The 21,080-nt window shown below is 43.1% G+C and overlaps 3 protein-coding genes across 14 annotated transcripts in view; 1 reads left to right on the top strand and 2 right to left on the bottom strand.

Annotated features, from left to right (window-relative positions):
- setd3 (SET domain containing 3, actin histidine methyltransferase) overlaps positions 1–9,780 on the bottom strand; it is a 34,404-nt gene extending 24,624 nt beyond the window's left edge. The window contains exons 1-2 of one of the 2 annotated variants that reach the window (XM_071471194.1): positions 9,678–9,780; positions 9,103–9,575 (exon numbers count right to left, since the gene is read on the bottom strand). In XM_071471194.1, the coding sequence (XP_071327295.1) occupies positions 9,103–9,575; positions 9,678–9,696 (492 nt within the window). In that variant the 5' untranslated portion in view covers positions 9,697–9,780. Of the gene's footprint in view, positions 1–5,631; positions 5,809–9,102; positions 9,576–9,677 lie in introns of those variants that run through there. The other variant, XM_071471195.1, reaches the window with a different exon arrangement.
- Positions 9,412–15,862, top strand: LOC139614081 (cyclin-K-like). The gene is made up of 10 exons (XM_071471197.1): positions 9,412–9,546; positions 10,021–10,102; positions 10,494–10,625; positions 11,916–12,021; positions 12,216–12,273; positions 12,435–12,604; positions 12,695–12,867; positions 12,973–13,003; positions 13,111–13,182; positions 14,705–15,862. Exons 2-10 carry the CDS (start codon positions 10,070–10,072, stop codon positions 15,148–15,150), a joined length of 1,221 nt encoding a protein of 406 aa, XP_071327298.1. The 5' UTR covers positions 9,412–9,546; positions 10,021–10,069; the 3' UTR covers positions 15,151–15,862.
- A 1,627-nt stretch (positions 15,863–17,489) lies between these two features.
- Positions 17,490–21,080, bottom strand: part of LOC139614078 (NACHT, LRR and PYD domains-containing protein 12-like) — a 28,427-nt gene continuing 24,836 nt past the window's right edge. For 5 of the 11 annotated variants that reach the window (XM_071471180.1, XM_071471181.1, XM_071471178.1 and 2 more), the window contains exon 23: positions 19,264–19,695. In XM_071471180.1, the coding sequence (XP_071327281.1) occupies positions 19,659–19,695 (37 nt within the window). In that variant the 3' untranslated portion in view covers positions 19,264–19,658. Of the gene's footprint in view, positions 18,992–19,255; positions 19,696–21,080 lie in introns of those variants that run through there. The other 6 variants (XM_071471182.1, XM_071471183.1, XM_071471184.1 and 3 more) reach the window with 5 other exon arrangements.

Raw genomic sequence — 21,080 nt, 5'->3', positions numbered from 1 at the left:
ACGCTCTTTGAACGCTGAACATTTCCCATGCACTGTCAGGTGATGTGTGATCCAACAGTAGCACTGTCTTGACTATAGGGGTGGGAATTGGAAACCGGCTACAGTTGAGAACCAGCTCCAAACAGTGCAAAGCTTTAGAATCGTACATCTCTGAGCTTATCAAAACTGTGTGGACCTACTTTTTTGTCCCCACATAGAAAATTGATCAGGAGTTGTTAAGAGAATCGATAAGAATCGGATCAAGAGGCAGAATCAATAATGGAATTGGTATCAATATAATCTTATCAATGCCCATCCCTAGTCTTGAGGATGCTGCACTTGTTTATTAAGTTACTGCTGTTGCTGAGGCCAGAGAACTAGCACAGTGGCAGGTATGGTGAAAATGTGCAGTGGCCCTGTAAAAAAAATACATGAAATAAAATGATGAATGAATTCCATTGTACTTTTATTATAGATAACTGATTGATTGAATGATTATTATTGATAATGTATTCTTCTGCACATTCTTGACATCCACATCAATGATTCTGAGGAAGACGTAATTACAAACTAAAAAAAGGTTTTTGTGTGACATATACAAAACAGTTTGGTCCTATGTAATGCAAAAATATTCATATTATTACTGTAATATTTTAAATGATGTTGTCCAGCACTAATAGTTGAATCTGTACTGCACAGGACGACCTCTGTCCTTACAACCTTGAATCAGACAAGGAAAAAAGTCCCCAGAGGCCCTTTAACAGGGAACATCTGACAGAAAGCTCAGGAAGAGCAACAGAGGAAGATCCCTCCTCCAGGACAGACAAACAGGAAGTACATGCCCTGTGTGCACAATAGAGCGCATGGTAAAATTACAATAGATAATTAGAGAAGAAGCGACCTGATGTCCTCTCTCTCCGCTCTGCTGGTGTCTAAATGTTTTCATTTCATGTGCTCAGATTTTGAGATAAAGATTTCTCATTTGAAATATTAATCAATTAATATTAATTCACGAATATCATAAAGAGCACAGTCTAGACCTGCTCTATTTGAAAAGTGCCCTGAGATGACTTCTGTTGTGATTTTGGAGCTGTATATAACTTGGCATAAGGCACAGGGGCAAACTGACTTAACCAGGTTATTAAACTATTTTGAAACAGAACACAGTGGCTACAGAAACGTATTCTGCACACTTTATTGTGTTGTATATTCAATTGGAAATAGATAAAATTGTTTACACATGGTTCCTGTCCAATCTGATGAAGCTTGAGGGGATCTAACTGACTGAGATAAACTGCCTACATGCAGGTGTTCAGATTTTGTGAAGACTCACCCAAGAAGACTGGAAGCTGTAGCTGCTGCCCAAGTACTGAATTAAGGCTGTGAATAACTGTCAATGAGAGATTTCAGGTTCTGATTTTCATATATTTGTTTCTGAAACTATTTTCACTTTGTCAACATGGATTACTGAGTGTAGACTGATGGGAAAAAATGACCATTTTATCCATTTACAATTAAATGCACAATAAATTGAAGGGGTCTGGAATTAATGTTAGTTATGGACAAATGAGGTGACAGAGCTGTTGTCTTTTTGGGCATTTTCGCCTTCATTGGACAGGACAGTAGAGAGTGACACTAAAGAGACAGAGAGAGGAGGAATGACCTGCAGGAAAGAGTCGTGCAGGTCGGAGTCGACCGGCAACTCGCCTGCGCTCATGTGGTACGCGCCATCGAGTCATTGGCTAAAAAAAAAAAAACAGAGGAGCTGAATGGTGTCAGGACTGTGTATGGGTGCGGTTAGGATTTTATCAACTCTACTACTCTTATCAAAACTCTTTATCAGTCTGCTGCTGTATTGATACTCTCACTGGGTCTTTGTCATTACTAAAGACTCTGTCCTAAGATATTATTAAAAAGAGTAAATGCAGAACAGGATTAGAATTTACTTCAGTTCCGCCTATTTCAGATCAAATAAAAATATTATTTCTAGAGCATCAACAGCAATATTTCAAGCAGTTTGCTGTGGAGTTGGATGGGAGACTGAGCAAAGCTGAAAGTTGATGCGTCTTTAACTGCTGCTTCAATAAATGACTCTTATTGGCTTTTACTCACAAAGGTTTTATTGTACATACAGTAACGAGAACACTTTGGTTAGTTCTCACAACTTTAAAGGGCTGTTTGATAATAAAGGGTCAGGGTCAGGGTTCAGGGTTCAGGGCCAGGGCCAGGGTCAGGGTTCAGGGTCAGGGGCTGGGGAATGAATTATGTGAATGAGTGTCCTCACAACTGTAAGAAGACTGGACCAACGTGTGGGTGTGTGGAAGAGCTGAGCCCCACTCTCAGCCAAACGCTGACACAGAAAGGGTGGATGTTTGTTTAGCAGTAACATCATGTCATGTGACCAACCATCGTGTATGTTGTTGTGTAGTATTCTTGCTCTTTTGGTTATGTTGCTGCACTTTGCGACCCCACTCTGCTGGTTAGCGAAGCAAAGCAAAACCAGCTGGCAACAAGACAGTGGGCAAAATCCTGGAGGAAATATACAACAGAATGGGAAAGTGGAGACAGAATTGGTGGACAGAACGTGTGGAGGGAGATGATCTACAGAGCTGGATTTCATTCATGATAATATACTGTATCTAATTACACAGGGCTATTCTGGCACCGTAATGAAAAAAAAAACTGTTCAGGGAAAGCTGTTTTAATGCTGGCACACTAAACATTTATGGTCTTACTTGGTAGATTACAATTCATGTAGCAGTGATGGCAAAGCTGTTGGAGCAGTGCAGAGGAGAGAGACGCCACTGTAAATGACAACAAAACACAGCAGAGACTCACACTGAGCTCTAATGAAAAAATAACATAGATATAGTATTTTGTTTGATCATTTTTGAGTTTTTTTCCTTGGTTTCTTGGGTACTGGGTTACCGTTGGAGGCGGGGGTCGGCTACCCCACCAATGTAATTGTAAGGGAGGCACACATATAGTTTGGCAGAGGCACTTTTGAGCTCTGATAATGGGCTGGTTTTGATTGGCTGCCTCCATGCTGTTTCTACCCACCTCATCAGTGTAAGGTGTCTGTACGTGGATCTGAAAGTTGTATTAACAGGAAGCAAATTTTATTTTTATTTCCACTGTCTGATACACAGTACAACAGTCATATTTACAAGGCTATTGATAGGTCACCACCATTGAAAGTGAATGTGCAGCATGGTTTGACCAAAGCTTTTGGAGCCTCTGTGTATATTTCACTACATGTATAATTACATGTATAAGTACATTTCTATCTTTCTGTTTTTCGTCAGAGACGCTGCTTTTTAGAGGCAGGAAAGTTGCAAACACAGAGAGACCGAGCACAGCAGGATCTGATCAGATTGCAGGGCCTCTGGTTAACACAACATCATGACAGGGAGCATTGTAATGTATAAATATGGTCATGAGTGCTCCTGGAGTTAGTCAGGCAGCGCGGTATCAACTTGAATATGCTGTCACAAGTTTTCATATTTACTGATGTTGTAATTGTTGTGTAAAAAAAAAAAAAAATCAATCATCAGAGCTGCAGCATGACGAAAGATTTGAAGAGAATTAATACAGCAAGATATCTCCATATTGGTGAACCAGCAACAGCATTATCAACATTATATCTAACCGTCAAGTGCATAGAACTTGTGATTGACATCACCATAGAAACTTGTGCCCTTGCTGATGTTTACATATTAACACTGGGTTTTTTTCTTTAGTTATTCAGATCAATCCACCAACTTCTCGGTGAAACTGACAGATCACCACCATGATTATGATTGTGCTGTGCTGGTCGGTCATGTGATGTGACGTTACTACTCCCAAGCCTTGGTAACTTCCTGCTACCACAGAGAGGGCAGAGCAGAGGCGGACAGAGAGGAGAGGCTGCACCACAGACACCAAAACCATATTTTCTGCTCCATAAAACTCACTCACTGGTCTCAGTGCCAGTCATTTCATTATGTGTTCGTCCAGTGGCTTCCCCAGCAGCAAAATGACACCTCTACACAGGCCAAGTGTCAATTTCCCATTTACATGGACCAGTTCAACTTCCCACAGGTCTTAACACAACTAATATGAATCCCTCCTCACTGTGCAACCACTCAACCCACATACCCTGCGCCTCTCTCACACACACGCACACTTCTTTCACAATCCAGACAGTTTACCAAAGCAGAGGAAGTGGCTGAGGCCATTTTTGGCAGTAGGGATCCCTTTCTGTTTAACCTCACATTACCACCACACAGCCCCAGCGTGAGTGTGTGTCTCACTCCCCCTCTCTCTCCACACAGCTGCTCAGTGACATTTAGTGGCAGTTGTCACTGTGGTCCAAAGCCAGTCACTTACAAGAAGAAGAGAGCTTGGCCTTCTGCAACTGCCGATTAACTTGTTTGTTCTACGGCACACATCACAGGTTTACACCACAACTGCCAGTCATCCTCAGTGGAGGAAGAGACTCTGTTTTTAACTCTCTGTAGAACCTGGTTTTAGGACCACAGTTGTCCTCCAGCAGCATTAATAATGAGGGCTTTTCGGCCAATGTGAAAACACAACCGCTGACATATCATTTCCGTACGTAGCTGTTATAGTGAACATGACCTACGACCTTTTTTACAGCTGTTTGACTGAAAACATCTGCCTGCTGAAACTGAAGATGGGATGGATGAGAGCAGACTTAATGGGGCAGGAAACCAAAACAATGAGCTAAAAAAGGCTATTAAAAAATAATAAACTCAACTCCACAAAGCTGAGGGGAAATGCAGAGTTGAGTGACAACTCTCTGAAGTTCATCACTATGCGTGGAGATTACATAAAGTCATTTGATAGAATGTTCATGTGAAAAAGTTGAGCAGTGCAGCTTTAATCTCTCTTTATGCAAAAACTTTGTCTCTGTTAAACAATTGTTTCTTTTAAAAAAACAAAACAATTAAAACACTGGGCTGCAGAACCAGCTCCAGTCTCAATCTCTGAAGTGCAACAGGCAAAAGTCTGTGTTTCTGTCCAAGCCTAACTTTAGTGGGGCTAAACTATGCTGGCTAGCCCAGAGGGGAAGAATAAAGCTTTATGACAGAGGGCTACTTCACCCAGCCCGAGAACAACGACACAGTTAGCAGCGCGGTATGTCCCCGGACGCACTCTCAGCTGCTCTCTGCCGAGTCCCGCATGTCAGCAAGCTGGTGACGGAAATCAGTTCGCACTTTCTGCCATAAGTACTGTCGTGTCGATGCTTCATTTTAACCGCAGCAGAAGAGCCGATAGCCCAGCACCAGTTAGCTCCTCCGGTTGTTGTAGCTTCTCCCACTAGGCCAGCAGCTAGCCTCTATCCCCGAGGACTCACGCCCATCCGAGCAGAGCCATAAGCGGAGCGGAGCGGGGCTCTCGAACACACGGAGCCCATTCATCTACACCGAGCAACGTTAGCGGGCTAGCACTTAGCTGCTAAGCTGTCCAGTGATAAAGGCTCAGTAGAAGAGTTGTAGAGGGGCTAATCTGCTGGTTAGCTAGGCCTACCCGCTACAATACAGGAGCATGTACACAGCATACACACACTGACAGACAATAAGAGTTTACAGCGATTCTGAACTAAACCATAAACCCAGCCATAGACATTTTTCTCTGGTTCACTCATACCTTTCCAGTGACAGCAGCAGTTCCTCTGTTCTGCACACAAACCAACCTTGACTCAGTCCTGCGTGTGATTGGTGTAACTTTCAGACACGCCCACGAAAACAACACAGGATTCAAGCATTGTGATTGGTAGTTGGACAGCACGCTCACGGAACACGAAGCTGCTGGCACATGTAAACGTACCACCCCTCCTACCGCGCATTGTGATTGGACGCATACTTTTAGAAAACTAAAAGCGACCATAGATGGTAACGTTTGAGCTACGGTGATTGGTTGGAAGACATGTCAGTCATGATTGTGGCTCCGGTGGATCCTGATGGGCTTTGTTTGCATGGAGCGGCTCATTGGGACGACGCTGAACCTCGCTCCGTGTCCACAGCTCCGTCTTGGTAAATTTCTGGTCCACCTTAAAAGAGGCGTCACGGAGTGTAACAGTGTGGGCTCTCGCTGCGGTAGAGGGTCTCATAATTAAGGGTGGTAGTGTAAATAAAGTCTACTATATTAAAACAGACGTGATATGGTAAAAACTTCTACTTCATATTCGTTTTTGATGCAATAATAATAATTGCAATAATAATTCAAATATAGTGGTATATCTGTCAGAAACCCACCGAGATAGCACTTCCTATTCAGTTTCATCTTCTCAGACTAACTAGCAAAGATAAAAATTATATTTTAACTCAAAGACCAAAATTGATTCAAAAGGAAAAGGAATCAAAACACGACAGAGCCAGCGGTGAAGTGACAAAGGACTTGCAGAGATCACACTGTTTCTACCGGGACAGCACACACTGACTGTCAGTCTCATCCGGCAGGTGGGCCTCACATCTCTAAAAACACCACAGCAAGTTTCACTATAGGTATAGTATTCATCTATTTATCTGATAAAAAATGACATAAATCACCAGAAGACAAACAATAAACACAGAACAATCTTAAAACACTAAGTCGCACTTTAAACGAACCATATAACAAACAAACATATTTCATTTCAACATGTATCAACAGGCCCTAACAACCCTTTTTTAAATATTATTATTATTTGCATTAAAATACCCCTAAATTTCATCTTATATACTCTATGTTAAGTCAACTGTCTGTTATGTTTTATGGTGGTTACAACTTTGTCTTTCTGTCATATTTTGTTGTTCATGTTATTTTACCAATAAAGCTAAAAAAAACAAACAAACCTTACAACCTAAATACCTTAAGTAATAACAGACAAAAGGCTAAAAAACAAAAACAATTATTTCTGATTCTGCATTTCATATCTTTTTAGTTCATTACAAACTCAATAAACCTCTTCCACCTTTCTAAATGTTTAACATCATTTATATTTGCAGAATAAAGTGATCTTTAATGAACATTTTCAATTAATTGATAATTCAAGAAATCCACATCAGCAGCTTTGAAAATGAATATTTTCCCTGACAATATAATCAAATTAATAATATAATAGTTTGTTTCTGTATCATCACCTTATACCACAGAGAAAAGATCGAGCACAGCTTCATTGCATCACACGGCTTTTGCATTTTTTTGCTTCCCATCTTTTCCCAAAGCAGAGATCATCTGATTATATGAGTGAAGCGATCAGATCGTTGTTCCATATGTTTCAGTGAACTGGTTATAGTTACATGTTACATGACAATGTTATTTGTCAACCAAATACCATGATCAAAAACATTCCTCTGAAATATTAGTTTCCCTTCTGTTAATATCTTTGAGTGGAGCTGTAGAATTTCATCTGGCAGCAGTGAATTGCTTCGTTTAAAAACGTGGATACAGTTCACACAATGTGTATGAGTTGGCTGAATCTGTAGGAACTATGGATGAGGAACTATAATTTGTTTTGAAGCTATAGATGAGTGCTCTGCAGTGGTTTTTGAACAAAGGAGGCTTTCAAAGATGTAATACCTCAAACCCACTATGTTCATAATTATTAAAAAGAATTTTCAAAAAATCTTTTGTCCGTAATACTTGAAGAAGGACAGTGATGGGGTTGGGAGGGACATAAACTAATAAATAAACTGCAGTACAAACAAGAAATTACATAGGGCAATTTCCCCGAAGAATGCCAAATAGGCATTATCTATAACAAATATGAATTAAATTAAGATTAATACAGGTGCAGGGGACAGCCATGGCACACTGCTGATGCCAACATCTATATTAGTGAGTGGCAACGAGGGGCCCTCGCAAGAGGTGCACTCAAACTCATTCTACCTCAGGTTCCTGGATGACATCATAGGGGCATGACCTTTATTACAGCCTCAATAATCACCACCCTCCTATTAAAGGTAAGTACACAGTAGAAAACAAATTAAGTTAACTTTCTAGACACTGCAGTCTAATTCAATAAACAAAAAATACTGTCAAACTGCAGATATTTACTCATACACTCACAACTTGCCAGATGGGAGGGGCGATGGAAGAATTTGCAGTATCATTTTCTCTACATGTGCACAATGTCACAAACTTCACATAGGTGAAACAGGTACCAGCATCACAACAAAGTTAAACTTGCATCTCTCCAGCACTGGGAAAGGTGAAGTGGAAACCCCACTGCTCCAACACTCTCAAGTACACCCGCTCGTTCAGCTCACCGTCTGTGGGCTCAAGTGCAACTCAGCAGGGATCACTGGTCAGAGGACGACAGCACAGAGGACCGGAGTAGGAAATTAAACACAGGGAACTCCAGTGGACTCAATGATAGTTATATCCATTTTCCAGAGTAATGTGATTAATTGTGGACCACTGCCACCAACCCAAGTCCTCAAGGGAAGAGAGAAAGAGAGAAAATGAAAATAATAGAAAAAACACTCAGACAATGGAGAAGCTGGCTCCATCCATGGCTGGATGCTACCAACAAGAAACTTCAATCATTCCCACATGGAGGATCGTCTGCTCTCTTCTGTACATATACTATTGTATACACAATATTGTATACATTTAGAATTTGATTTGTCTCTTGATGTGTGCCCCACGCTTATGTAAGCACTTATGGGAGGGGGCTCACATATACTCCCCAGCACTTTTGGAGACCTGTGTTGTCTGGTGTTCTTCTTTCTTTGGTTAGTTCATGTACTCTTGTTGTTTGCAGAACTAATACGTAAACAAAGCAGATCATTAACATAGTTCACTTACATCCAACAACCAATATAGAATTGGTGAGGGGGCCAGGAGTCTTAGCACACCCCCGGGTCAGTGCACCCAAGCTCTGTCCAGGAATAAGCCAGCCTCACACCACCCGGCAGGCTCCCACTCAGAAGCTCTCCGTGCAGTCGGTGGCGGGAGTGCAGCTCTGAGCTGGGTTTGCAACCGCACACCGACACCAAAGAAGAAGAGCAAGCCCGAACAACGCCCTCTGCCGAAGTGATGCCACTTTTAAGGTGGACCAGAAAAGTCCATGCAGAAGCTGTGGGCGAGAAGCCAGGAAGGTGGCTGCTACTCCAGCAGAGTCGGGATATTTACCTTTTTCCACATCAGTGGAGTTTCTCTCGCTCTCATCTGCCTGTCGTTACTGTGTAGGAGCGACAGAGGTCGGTTCGGGGCCTTGTGTTCGTCACCTCCACCGCTGTGGCAGTAGCTGCTAGCATGTCTGGCTGCAGCAGCTGTTAGCTGGGTAAATGCTGCTTCCTTCCAATACTCCTCGTCAACAACATTCACCTCCAGTCTCAAGTCCTGCTGCCGGCGGGACGGGAGGCACCAGTCCACCCTGGACCTCATCAGACCCCACTTACACTGGGACAGGAAGGACCCGGCCACCCTGGACCACATCAAGCCATGCTGGTACTGGGACAAGAAGGACTTGGCCCACACTCCGTCCCAGTCAGAGGGACTGGACCCTGCCACCGAGGCCCGGTACCGCAGAGAGGGGGCTCGGTTCATCTTTGATGTGGGCACACGGCTCGGGCTGTATCCTTCTCTGGGAAGCACACACGAACCTACGGGGAACACACTAGCTGTATTACCTGTATTACCTGTATTACGGGCACTGGCTGCGGGCGTAGAGCCTCAGCCGTGGGGACCTGGTCCATGAAACCCACCTTCGCTGGGCTGGTTCATGTGACCGGCTGGTGTTGCGCTGCAGGCTGAGAGCTGCGCGGCATGGGCCCGCAAAACGGCCTCATGTTCATTTGGCAAAATGTGAGCAGTCACATGTAGTAAATCATCATCATCATCATCATCATCATCATCATCATCATCATCATCATCATCATCATCACCAGTCAAAACAATGATTAACATTGTGAACAGTCTAGTGCGGGCGTTGAGTGAAGAGTTGTTGTAATTACTGAGGCATGTGTGTGGGGGTGGGGTGGGGGGGTCACAGCCTGAGCGGATTAATAATCACTGTCTACAGTGTCTTCTTAACCTGTGCGGCTTCAGGCACTATGACACCCTGGCGACCGGCATCGTTTATTTCCACCGCTTCTACATGTTCCACTCCTTCAAGCAGTTCCCCAGATATGTAAGTATGGAGTTCTCTCTCCAGGGAAATGAACGGAGTTTGATCACGCAGGCAGTTCCTGGTGCTGCAGACTCGACACTGTGGATCCAGGATTTCCCTACTTAAGATGGTAGCACTGATTTCATGTCCTGATGCTCCCCCCCTTGATGTGCATTCTGTGGGACACTCATTATGAAAACCTAACAGAGCACTAAAAATGCATTTTCATTTCTGCTTAAAAAACTGATGGTGATGTCATGGTGAGTCCAGGTCAGTACCACCTCATCTGTTTCCTGTTAGCACGCCTTCCTCAGCAGCATCTATATGTGTCTCAAACGGACTGTGAAAATGCAATTTCCTGCACATTTGGAGAGAAGGTATTTTGTCCCTAACCTGGTGGCTGTGCCTGCAGGTGACAGGAGGATGCTGCCTTTTCCTCGCAGGCAAGGTGGAGGAAACCCCAAAGAAGTGCAAAGACATCATCAAGACAGCTCGCAGCCTGCTCAACGACACGCAGTTTGCACAGTTTGGAGACGATCCCAAGGTCTGTGACGAGAAATCCTTCCATCAGGACACGAACAGTAACGTGTTGTTGAAACTGCTGCTATGATGGTAAAATTGACAGGCGGAGACGGAAGCTTATAAAAGGTTCAGCAGAGTGCAAGAAATTCATCATCAGCCTTTAGTCTTCTCTGGAGCCTGTCTCTCTCTATAACAACCATAGAAATGTGGAGGTTTTCTGAGATTCTGCACCCTTCTGAGAGGTAAAACAAACTGACATGATACCAGTACAACAAGACGTCTCAGAGATTCACGAAACAAATCATTGAAGATTAGCTTTAACAGGAAAGTCTTTTCTCTCCCGTGTTCATTGTAAAAATAACGAAGAAAACTGCCTAAAATACCATCATTTGTACTGCACCAGACTACACTGAGATTTACAGAAAGCCTCAGTTGATGTGGTAGAATAAGTCAAGGTTGAATTAAATGACCAGAAACATTTAGAAATATAGTCACAACTTAGTGATTCCAGGTTCAAACTCATTTGTATCCAACAGAAGGAAGCTGCTCATCATCGGCCAAGATGTAAAGCTGTGAAGCTTAGTGAAGCCTGAAACGTGCTCGTTGCTGCTCACAGCTTTAATCTTGGCCGCTGATGAGCAGCAACGAGCACGTTTCAGGCTTCACAAAGTCAAGCAAAGTCACGTCAGGTAGTTTCTTTCTGTTTAAGGAGTGAGACCAATCACATCATCACAGAGCCCGCAGCATTTCAGTAACTGTGGACTCGAAGTTCCACCGTTTGTCTTCCCTTCATCAGATGTGACTGAAACTGTCCAGTGAGTTTAGTCAGGATTGATCAGCTGATCAAAAACCTTTTTGCCCATTTTTGGATTAGCCGGGTGTTGGGTGGAGTTAGGCGGTGCCAAGATGACGACAGCGGAGCAGCTCACTCTGAGCTTCAAATCTGCTCTTCAGAAACCTATGCATGACATCACAGTGGCTACATCTACCTTTCTATACAGACTACGGTTAATGCTCTGCCCCCAGAGCACCTGCACCTTAACCGTCCTCTGGGTTCTGAGGTTCATGCTTTTTGGTATTTGTGGTGCTCCCCATGGGTCGGACTTGAATTGCTTCGAGACTTATTTCCAAACATGGACAGAATCTTCTGATAAGTCTTGTGATGCTTTGCACCACTGCATTTACTAAAACATACAAACAGAATCTTCTAACTTTAGAGATTTTTGATAGGCAGTTAGGACTTTTATAGCTGGGAGAGGGTTATCATGAAGTCTGTCACCATTTGCTCATGGAAGACTGGTGTCCCTTTCAGGAGGAGGTGATGGTGTTGGAGCGGATCCTGCTGCAGACCATCAAGTTTGACCTGCAGGTAGAACATCCCTACCAGTTCCTGCTGCGCTATGCAAAGCAACTCAAAGGTACATCTGGGGCATTTGGCAAACATTCAGTGTGGATAAAAAAAAGACTTCAGTGTGCCAAGAGTAATTAGTTTGCCTACATCTGTGTCAGGAAAGTTGATGCTGAAAGAATATATCTCCCTCGGTTACACCGACAAAACCATTTTCAGCCTAAAGGAAGTGTAGCTGATGGAGAAACTGCTGCTGTTTTTCAGGAGACAAGAACAAAGTGCAGAAGCTGGTTCAGATGGCCTGGACCTTTGTGAATGACAGGTGAGCTCAGAAAAATGCTATTTTTTGACTGAAATAGGAATTTTTAAGGTTGACCACAGTAAAAACATTTTGTGCCTATGATCAGTACATTTACTCTTCACTGAAGATGTGTACTAGGGAAATGAGAATAGTAATAATAACACCATTGTGTTCACATCAAGCCTTTGCACCATGGTGGCCCTGCAGTGGGAGCCACAGATCATAGCGGTGGCTGTCATGTACCTGGCTGGACGCCTCTGTAAGTTCGACATCCAGGACTGGACCTCCAAACAGACGTCCCGGCGCTGGTGGGAGCAGTTTGTCTATGATGTACCTGTGGAGGTGCTGGAGGGTAAAGCAAATACTCTCACACTATGTATTTATAGTGCAATTGGTGTATAATCTTTAGTAAGTCTTCTCTCTTTTCTCCTCCATCTCAAAGATATCTGCCACCAGATCCTGGACTTGTATTCTCAGGCTAAGCAGCAGATACCTGACGGAGGGATGGGGACAGGGGAAAACCCCCCACCACCTTCCATCCTGTCCTCGTCAGCCCCACTGCCAGCCAAAAAGGCCTCGCCCCAGACCAGCCCCAGACCACCCAGACCAGCTCAGGTAAGTTGACCTACAGTGTTGGTGTGTGTTTGATCTCATTTCTGTGCCTTCCACTGAGCATTTTCTGACACTAACTCATATTTCTTTTTTTTTTTTTTTTTTTAGCCTTCTCCCAAAGATGACAGCAAGGCAAATAGTAAGAACAAATCCCATCTAGACACCAAACACACAAGGACTCACACTACACTTTAACTCCATGATTCAGTTTCACATTTTTCTCCATCTTTTGTTTTTGTTTTCCAGAGCTCCCAAATCTAGAGCCTCCTCCACCTCCTCCTCCACCGCCTCCTCCTCCACCAGTCTCCATAAACCCCGGTCAGTGTCCTCTGCCCTTAACTCCAACAGCCAGCCTCACACTCTTTAAAAACTGCCTTCAAGAACAAGGCCAGATAGTCTCGATATTTGTATTGAAATCCCATGAAAAGATGAAACCAGCACTGAATGTCTCCCACTAACGAGCAGTTTGTGTATCCAGAGTCATTCCTCTGAGCCACAGAGCTCCACTCTTCAAAAACAATACAAACACGTTGACATGTTCCTTCATTACGAAGACTGTGATCATTCAGAAACAGCTCCACACACTGATAACAGCCATCGCTTTCTCTCTGGAGACGAGGCCACTGAGCATGCTCAGGAATATAGTTCACATGAAAACTTTTCTTTCCCTTTTCAATGTGTGCAAAGTTAAAATTAAAAAAAAAAGATGTCCTCTGTACTTCAGATCCACCCTGAAGAAAGTCTTTAACGCAGGGGGCTAGGGTTCCTAACGACTCATTTCCCTGTCGATCAAATGGAAATTTAAACTGAGACTATAAGACCAGTTTAAAAGTTAAAAAAAAAAAAACAGGCAAAGTTGAGCATCAAACAGAGATCACAGCATCTGCAGGTAAACAATGTCATAATGGGTTGCCTGTGGTGGCTAACGTTAGCAGCGTTAGCACCAGCAGCCTTTACCGTGCAGATTAAGTCCACATGCCTTTAATGAACGTTGTTACACATTGAGAGGATATATGCCAGTTTATTCAGATTATACAACTTTATGTTCATTTTCTATAAATGCTGCCAAACTGTGCTGGGCTGTGTAACATCTTAGAGACAACAGTTGACCTGCGTTGTACCTTAATAAAATATTAAGTGTTAGTTTTAGTGATTAGTATTTCTAACGCTGGCTAGCATGGGTAGCAGCTTTGAATCATTAAGTTGACTGATGACACAAATCCCTACACCGGCATCAGGTGTGCTGAGAGGTCCAGGTGGCGTGTGACACATCAGCGTTCATGCTCGTCTCCTCAGTCTTGCAGCTCCTGCAGCATCTTCGTTCTGCCTCAGTTGGTGCTGCTGAGCACTGAGCACAGCTGCACCTCCAGCCTCCTGTAGCTCTGTTTGGGTGCTCAGATCCCCACTGGCTCGGTCTAATACAAGGACACTTCAGAATCCATCACTGACCAGATTCTGTGTCAGACGTTGCACATTCTTCAAGAACAAAGTCAGGAGGCTGTGAAATGTAGCACAACATGCTAACAAAGCAGTGTAAACAGAACCGCCTTCCTGAGCATGCTCAGTGGCCTCTGCAGCACAGGGGCTCTTCTCCAGAGACTGTGAAAGTGATGGCTCTTATCAGTGTGTGGAGTGAAGTACTGATCTCCTCATATTAGCCAGGCTTGTGTGTGTGTGTGTGTTTTACTTGTATTACTTGTATTTTAAGAGGTGAACTAACAGCTGTTGGTGTCCCACGTCTGCAGCACCTTTGGGTGTCTGTTGGGGTGTGGCACAGACTTCCTTCCACATTGTCTAACAAAAGTTGCTTTGTTCACTGTGTCTTTCTTTTCTCCCAAAGATCATCAACCTTTTCCCTCCTACCCACCAGCCCCAGACATCCCCTCTAATCCAGCCCCCCCACCTTTACCCCACTGCCCTCCTCCGCCACCTCCTCCGCCCATGGACCTCCCCAGCTCCAGCTCCCTGGTGTCTAGCGATGGCTACCAGAAGCTGCAGTCCATGATGAAGACAGAGGGCTCCTGTTACACCACTGTACCCCAGGCCTGTGCCCCACCGCTGGGCTACCACCACTACCCCCCAGGCACCACGTCCTACCACACTCCCCCAGTCTCAGCCTATAGCTACCTGCTTGCACCTCCACCTCCCTCAGTCATGGGGATGGCACCTAGTTTGAATAGTGGATATCCACCACCATCGACTGTAGGACACAATCAGCTACCCCCTCCACTGCCACCCGGGATGCCCCCCGTCAGCGGCCTGAGTCGGGGTACGTGGATGAGGTGAGAACCACCCAGACGGCAGAAGGTTCAGAAAAGCTCCGATGAAAACCACTGAGGGCAAATGTAATAATTGAAACATTATGACCTTTCATGATAACAGTAAACACTTCTTCAGAAACTCTTCATCACGTGATGATATGGAGCAGGTAACGTGTCCTTAATCTGTCCTTTTACACAAATGTGAAAAGCTGATATGGGTTTGACTTGACTTAAAGGTGTTAACAGAGACATGGAGGACTGTGAGAGCCACGTCTTCCTTTAGCTCTCTTCCGTTTTGCACAGCACATTATGAAGACACGTGTTTTATCTTCAGCTCAGATCATGTCACCTCCAGTTTGAACACTTTGTTATTTTCCCTTTTGTATCATATTTTTAAGTCTGGATATTGTTGTGAGTAATGTTCTAATTGTTTGACAGCACAAATGAAGTTTTTTTTTTAAATTAGCATATTGGAGAGAACACGGCAGCTTTTTTTTTTTACATTGTTCAGATCATTGTTATTTCTCTGGAAAAACATTATATTTAAGAACAATCTACAACAGTCTCAGTTGAGTTTCAGAAATGTTTCCTTCATCAGTTTTTCGTGAAGGGGCAGCTGGAGCCCGCCAATATCAGTTTCTATGTAAACATGTTACCTTTAAAATGCTTTGGATGTTAACTTTTTTTACTGTTAGAGTGTAATAAACCACTAAAGATACAAGTGTGAATTCTGTTTATGTTGTTGTGTTATCATAGAACAGTTTCTATAACAACAACTGTCGGGTAGGTTGTTCCAGCGCCCCTGTAAACCTACCATGGTTCTTCTGTGGATTCAGGCTGTCTCAGTGTCTTCTGTCTCTTCACCTGATCCCAGACTGACTCCATGATGTTGAGATCAGAGCCCTGTGGGAACCAGACCAGTATGAATCATCTAAAAACTCCTGCAGACCACGATCTGCTGAAAGACAAGATGTAAGACTAAAGGAACAAACTGAGAATCTGCTGATTGTTTTCATCAGCCTCAGAAAAACTAAAGACAAGCAAAGAGCAGCAACATCAGCAGACAGATGTACAGTGCTGGTCTGTCTGGCAGGTCTCGCTCTGGATTTGGATCTTTGTCCACAGTGGGGACAGAGGGAGTCTGCTAATGAACCAGACTGGTCCAAGTATGAGGTGATGCACTGTCTGCAGAACCACAGCTGGTAGAGACTGGATCCTTCAGGATGCCCAACTGCTCCTCCATAGAACCATCAACTGTTGATGCCTATAGTTTGCTGTTAATACAAACTCACGACTTCCTGCAGCTACTTCACAGTAAAAGCCTTCCACTGAAGACAGCAGATTGTGGCATTTACTGTTTTACAGTAGTTAGTGCAGCTTAGCCCGGGTTAATTAGGCTTCCACTGGGACTAGAAGTGGTCTCAAGAATCAAAGATAACTTGTTATCCCTGTTGTTAGGAACAATATATGAGGGAGAGGGTCTCAGCTCAAAGACCCACCTAGAGCTTTCAGATTATGAAAACCAGCTATTTTTCACAGCGACATCAACACTGGGATAGAGATATGAATATTAAAAATTATAGCGGATATGAAGCTGTAAATCAAGTCAACATGATTAAATGGATTTTCACTCTAATCAACAATTATGTGATAAACATGGCAAATGTATGCATAATTTGTATTTTTATATATTGTATTTCCCTCTGGAATGTACTAGAGTCAACATACAAAGTAGAATAAAATAGAAATAAGTACAGCACAACTACCTCATAACTATAGCACTGAAGTACAACCTGAGTAAATGTACTTCATTACTTTCCACCAATGTGTACTCATTTCTAATCACTGATTAATCATTAAAAGTGTTGGACCTGGATCAGCAGCAGAGAAAACATGCTAGAAGTTTACCTTTAATACACATTGCTCCACCAGCAGGACAGTTTGGCCTTGGCAGCACCACTCCTGGTGTGTTTGGGTCTGTAACAGACTCAGTCTTCACACAACCCGAAGGGCAGTGAAGACACCATGGAGCTGCCTCGCATTCTGCCCTAACACATGACGGACAATAAGGTTAAAGACTGTTGGTCTTCTGGCAGGACAGATGACCCCTTCGGGCTGAAGCCGCAGTGAGAAAAAGCCTCCATTGAAGTGGCTCAGGTGTGAAATCACCACCAGGAGTCACCAAACAGCAGCAAGCAGCAGAGGGACTCCTCACATAGGCATTTACACCGAGGCAGGCGTCCAGGAGTAAAGAATGCTGTGCTGCCTTCAGGCGACTGTGGGAAATGTCTGAACTACAACCTGAAAACATTTTCAACCGTTCGGAGAGTTTCTAATAGTGTGTTCAAATAAAACCTGCCCGGCTCCCATATTAAATCTTTATTGTTAAGATCATGTGACAAGACGCACGGTGTTGATGACAGCAGTGAAATGTCAGGCTGTGATTTCCTCACCGACACCTCCCAGCAGTGACTGTGCAGCCCATGAGAGAGCAAAGAAGTGGTGATGTGATACATTCGCCACGGTTTGTTTCTGCCATTGTACATGTGGCAGCAAACTCAACAAGCAGCCGGTGCAGCCCTGGGGTTTGCCTTCCAGGCTGCACTCATCTGCTGTGTCTCAATTCACATATCCCCTGACTCACACTTGCTATTTTGACTGCATAACTGCGTTCACATTGACTATTATGGCAACATGCAGTGCACTAGTTTCGATGGTGTACTCAAAACAGTCCAAATATTGAGTGTAAAACAATGTATCATGGATGTATTAAAAGATGTATTATAAGACCAAACAGTTCTTATAATACCTCCATGCCATGGACACTCGTATTTTCAAATTTGGCTCCATGCAGCCAGAAAGGAAAAACTTTCATTTACAATGTATTATTATTCTGCTATAAAAAAACAAAAACAGTGGAACTAAACACCAGTGAGAAAGATAAGGCAGTAAAAAACGAGTAAATATAAAACATGAATTGCCATAAAGGATGATTTAACATAGAGTTAATTTATAATCAATTAAATCAATGACACTTGTTGACTTACAATTATAAAGGACAGATGAGCAATTTGTCTTATAGTAACACTCACCTGTCCATATACACACTGAAAGAGTGGTTGGCCTTTGTGATTGTTTCTCCTGAACACAACTTGAATCGAAGAGATGGAGGATAAAAACATGCTCCTCGTGTACAATAAAGAAGTTCAGCTGAAGAAGATGAGGCTTCAACTGCCTCAGTGAGTTAAAGTCATTTTAAACTGAAATTCCCTCTCTGTGAAGTTCAAGAAAGAAACTGTTAAGAGCTGAACTTTATGAACTTTATCAGTCCAGAGACACTGATGATGCGCTGGACACCTTGTCTGACAGTGGAGCTGTTCTCAGATCAGTTCAGACTGCAGCACTGACAGTCATCTCCATTTCCTCTGAGTCCTCTGTCAGGCACTGCTGGATGAAGCTCTTCTCTCCACTCTACCTTCCAGCAACAGTTACATGAAAAGTATAAAGTTACTTTTTAACCATTTTAGCAGCTGCATTTGAAGATGCTGGGATTTTAGAGGCATTTTCTTTCAAAAATAAATCAGAAATGAATTAAAAATGAAGCGAAATCCAACAATCAAGTATCCTGCAAACTCTATGTGAACAGATAGAGCTGCAGCAACTGCAGCCGCAACCCACAAACCATGCATCCAGTGTGTCTCCAGTGTTAGAGTAACAGCAACAGTTACAACAGCAGCAACAACAGCATGGTCCAGTCAGAGCCTCTCTACACACAGGCTGCTGCTGCTGCTTCAGCCTCTGGACCATCAGGACACAGCTCATCCTCTCAACACACACACCGTCCTCTTCACTCTCACAACTGCCATCTGTGTAGAGAAGAAGAAGAAGACAACAGAGGAGATGAATCAGTGGTTGCAGACTGACTCAGCTGTCAGTCAGACCTATTCAGACCAGATGTGGAGCAGCTGTGTAGCATAGTCTGCTTCCTTTCCGCTCTCATGTTAATGTGTTGGAGTGAACACAGTGAACTGGACGATCACAGACCTGCAGTGACGTAGCATCAGGCCTGTTTACACTACACATAAAGAAAAGTATAATAATGTTGTGTGTATTGAGCAATTATACTCCAAATGTTCCAAGTACTCAGTCCTCAATATCATGTTGATTCAAATACGGACAACTGAGTGATGAGGACACTTAAACTGGATGAAAAATTGAAGGGCTATTCCTTTTAGTCTTTAAAAAAAAAAAAAAAAAAAAAAAAAAAAAAAAAAGCAGCCTGAATTAATACTGAATAGCACAACAGACTCATACTGTGCAACCGACTGTGAGTGCCTCTCTATTTTATTTGCTTAACTGTATAACTGTATAAAATGTCCTTCTGGCAGGCTTCCCTTCACCAGACTAAAAAGGCAGGTTACTCCTGCACTCATTGACCTCCTCTGTCTACCCATGGCTCACTGAATCAAATTCAAGTCACTAATGCTGCCTTCAGGGTAACTTCGGGGTCTGCACCCATCTGCTGGAAGTTAATCATACAGGCTTATGCTCCTTCTCAGCCACTGCATCCCTGCACACAAGACAATATCAGTCAATACTGTTCTGGTCCCTGTAGGTGGAACGAGCCAAGGTTCCCTGTTTTCCAGCTTTGGTGATGTCCCTAACTTGTAATTCGCTTTGGATAAAAGCTTCTGCTAAATGAGTAGATGTAAACTGTATGAGTAAGTAAGTAAGTAAGTAAGTAAGTAAGTAAACTTTATTTATATAGCACCTTTCGCAGATAAAAATCACAAAGTGCTTCACAGTATAAATGAGATAAAGTAGTAAAGCATAAAATAACAATTAAATAACAATGTAGAAAAACAGCCATAAAACCCTTGTTTAATTAAAGGCCTGATCAAAAAGCAGAGTCTTCAGTTGCTTTTTAAAAGAATCAACAGAATCTAAGCAGCGTAATGACAAAGGTTGGGCATTCCACAATTTGGGTGCTACCACTTGGAAGGATCAGTCCCCTCTAGTTTTAAAATTGGTATGGGGGACCACTAGCAGCCTCTGACCTGACGACCTTAAACTACGCGTTGGAGTATGAAGATGCAGCAGATCAGAGATGTAAGAAGGAGCTTGTCTGCTCAAGGCTCTGAAAGTAAGAATTAGACCTTAAAGTAAATTCTAGGATGGACTGGTAACTAGTGGAGCGATTCTAAAACAGGTGTGATTTGTGATACAGACTCTTTCAATTTTTTTTCAGTATTTTGAAGGTTCTGTAAACTAGACTAAAAGAGATTTTAAACAATAATATAGCAGTAAACAACTATTTTTTTGTAAAGATGTAGTGGAGTCATGGCGTCCTGAGCATAGAACAAAGTCACACCTCCTCTGTGTGTGTTGTAATCTGAGTTTCTCTATTCTCTGTTTTGGTAACCGGCCTGGGAAAGTGGTATATTTGCGTGTTTGAGTCCCTCCTGTTAAACTGTTGGTCTTCCCCCACATTTAAACACGCAGTCGTCTCCCACACACAAGCCGACAGTGCAGTACGCAGCCTTCAGATGAAAGTGTCAGCATTCAGGTGTAAGTGACCTTCGAGAATTTCCTCCATTGAAGAAACTACCTTTTCATCTAAAGTCACTTGAGTTACATAATGTTACATGTCAGTTTTCATTAGTAACGGCTACAGTAGCATGATAACATAAGCTGACATGCTGTTACCGATATCATGAATCTGTTCAGCAAATGCTGCATCTGTTCTTGTCTCAGATGCTGGTGGTCTAGAGCGACATCTGGGGGCAGTGACGATCGATGATAAAACAATGATAGAGATGTCCCCACTAGCATTAATCAAGGAAGATAAGCCAAGATAATGCTTGAGTAATGTGAGTTTTGATAATTCCTTATGCCAATTGATCATTTTTCACCATGTAAGTATTCCGTTAATGTAAGCCTAAGGTTGATAAACTT

This window comes from Trachinotus anak, unplaced genomic scaffold (assembly GCF_046630095.1).
Source record: "Trachinotus anak isolate AG129_WGS33_773 ecotype Australia unplaced genomic scaffold, CSIRO_AGI_Tana_v1 ptg000033l, whole genome shotgun sequence".
Taxonomy (NCBI): domain Eukaryota; kingdom Metazoa; phylum Chordata; class Actinopteri; order Carangiformes; family Carangidae; genus Trachinotus; species Trachinotus anak.
The sequence above is the reverse complement of the archived record's forward strand: the minus strand, read 5'-3'. Positions and strand labels throughout refer to the sequence as shown.

Bases quoted from the DNA above. Each gene is read 5' to 3' on its own strand.
- LOC139614081 (XM_071471197.1), top strand. From the start codon at position 10,070: ATGTTCCACTCCTTCAAGCAGTTCCCCAGATAT. The intron at 10,626-11,915 runs GTCTGTGACGAG...TGTCCCTTTCAG, and splicing joins AGTTTGGAGACGATCCCAAG to GAGGAGGTGATGGTGTTGGA. The intron at 12,605-12,694 runs GTAAAGCAAATA...TCCATCTCAAAG, and splicing joins ACCTGTGGAGGTGCTGGAGG to ATATCTGCCACCAGATCCTG.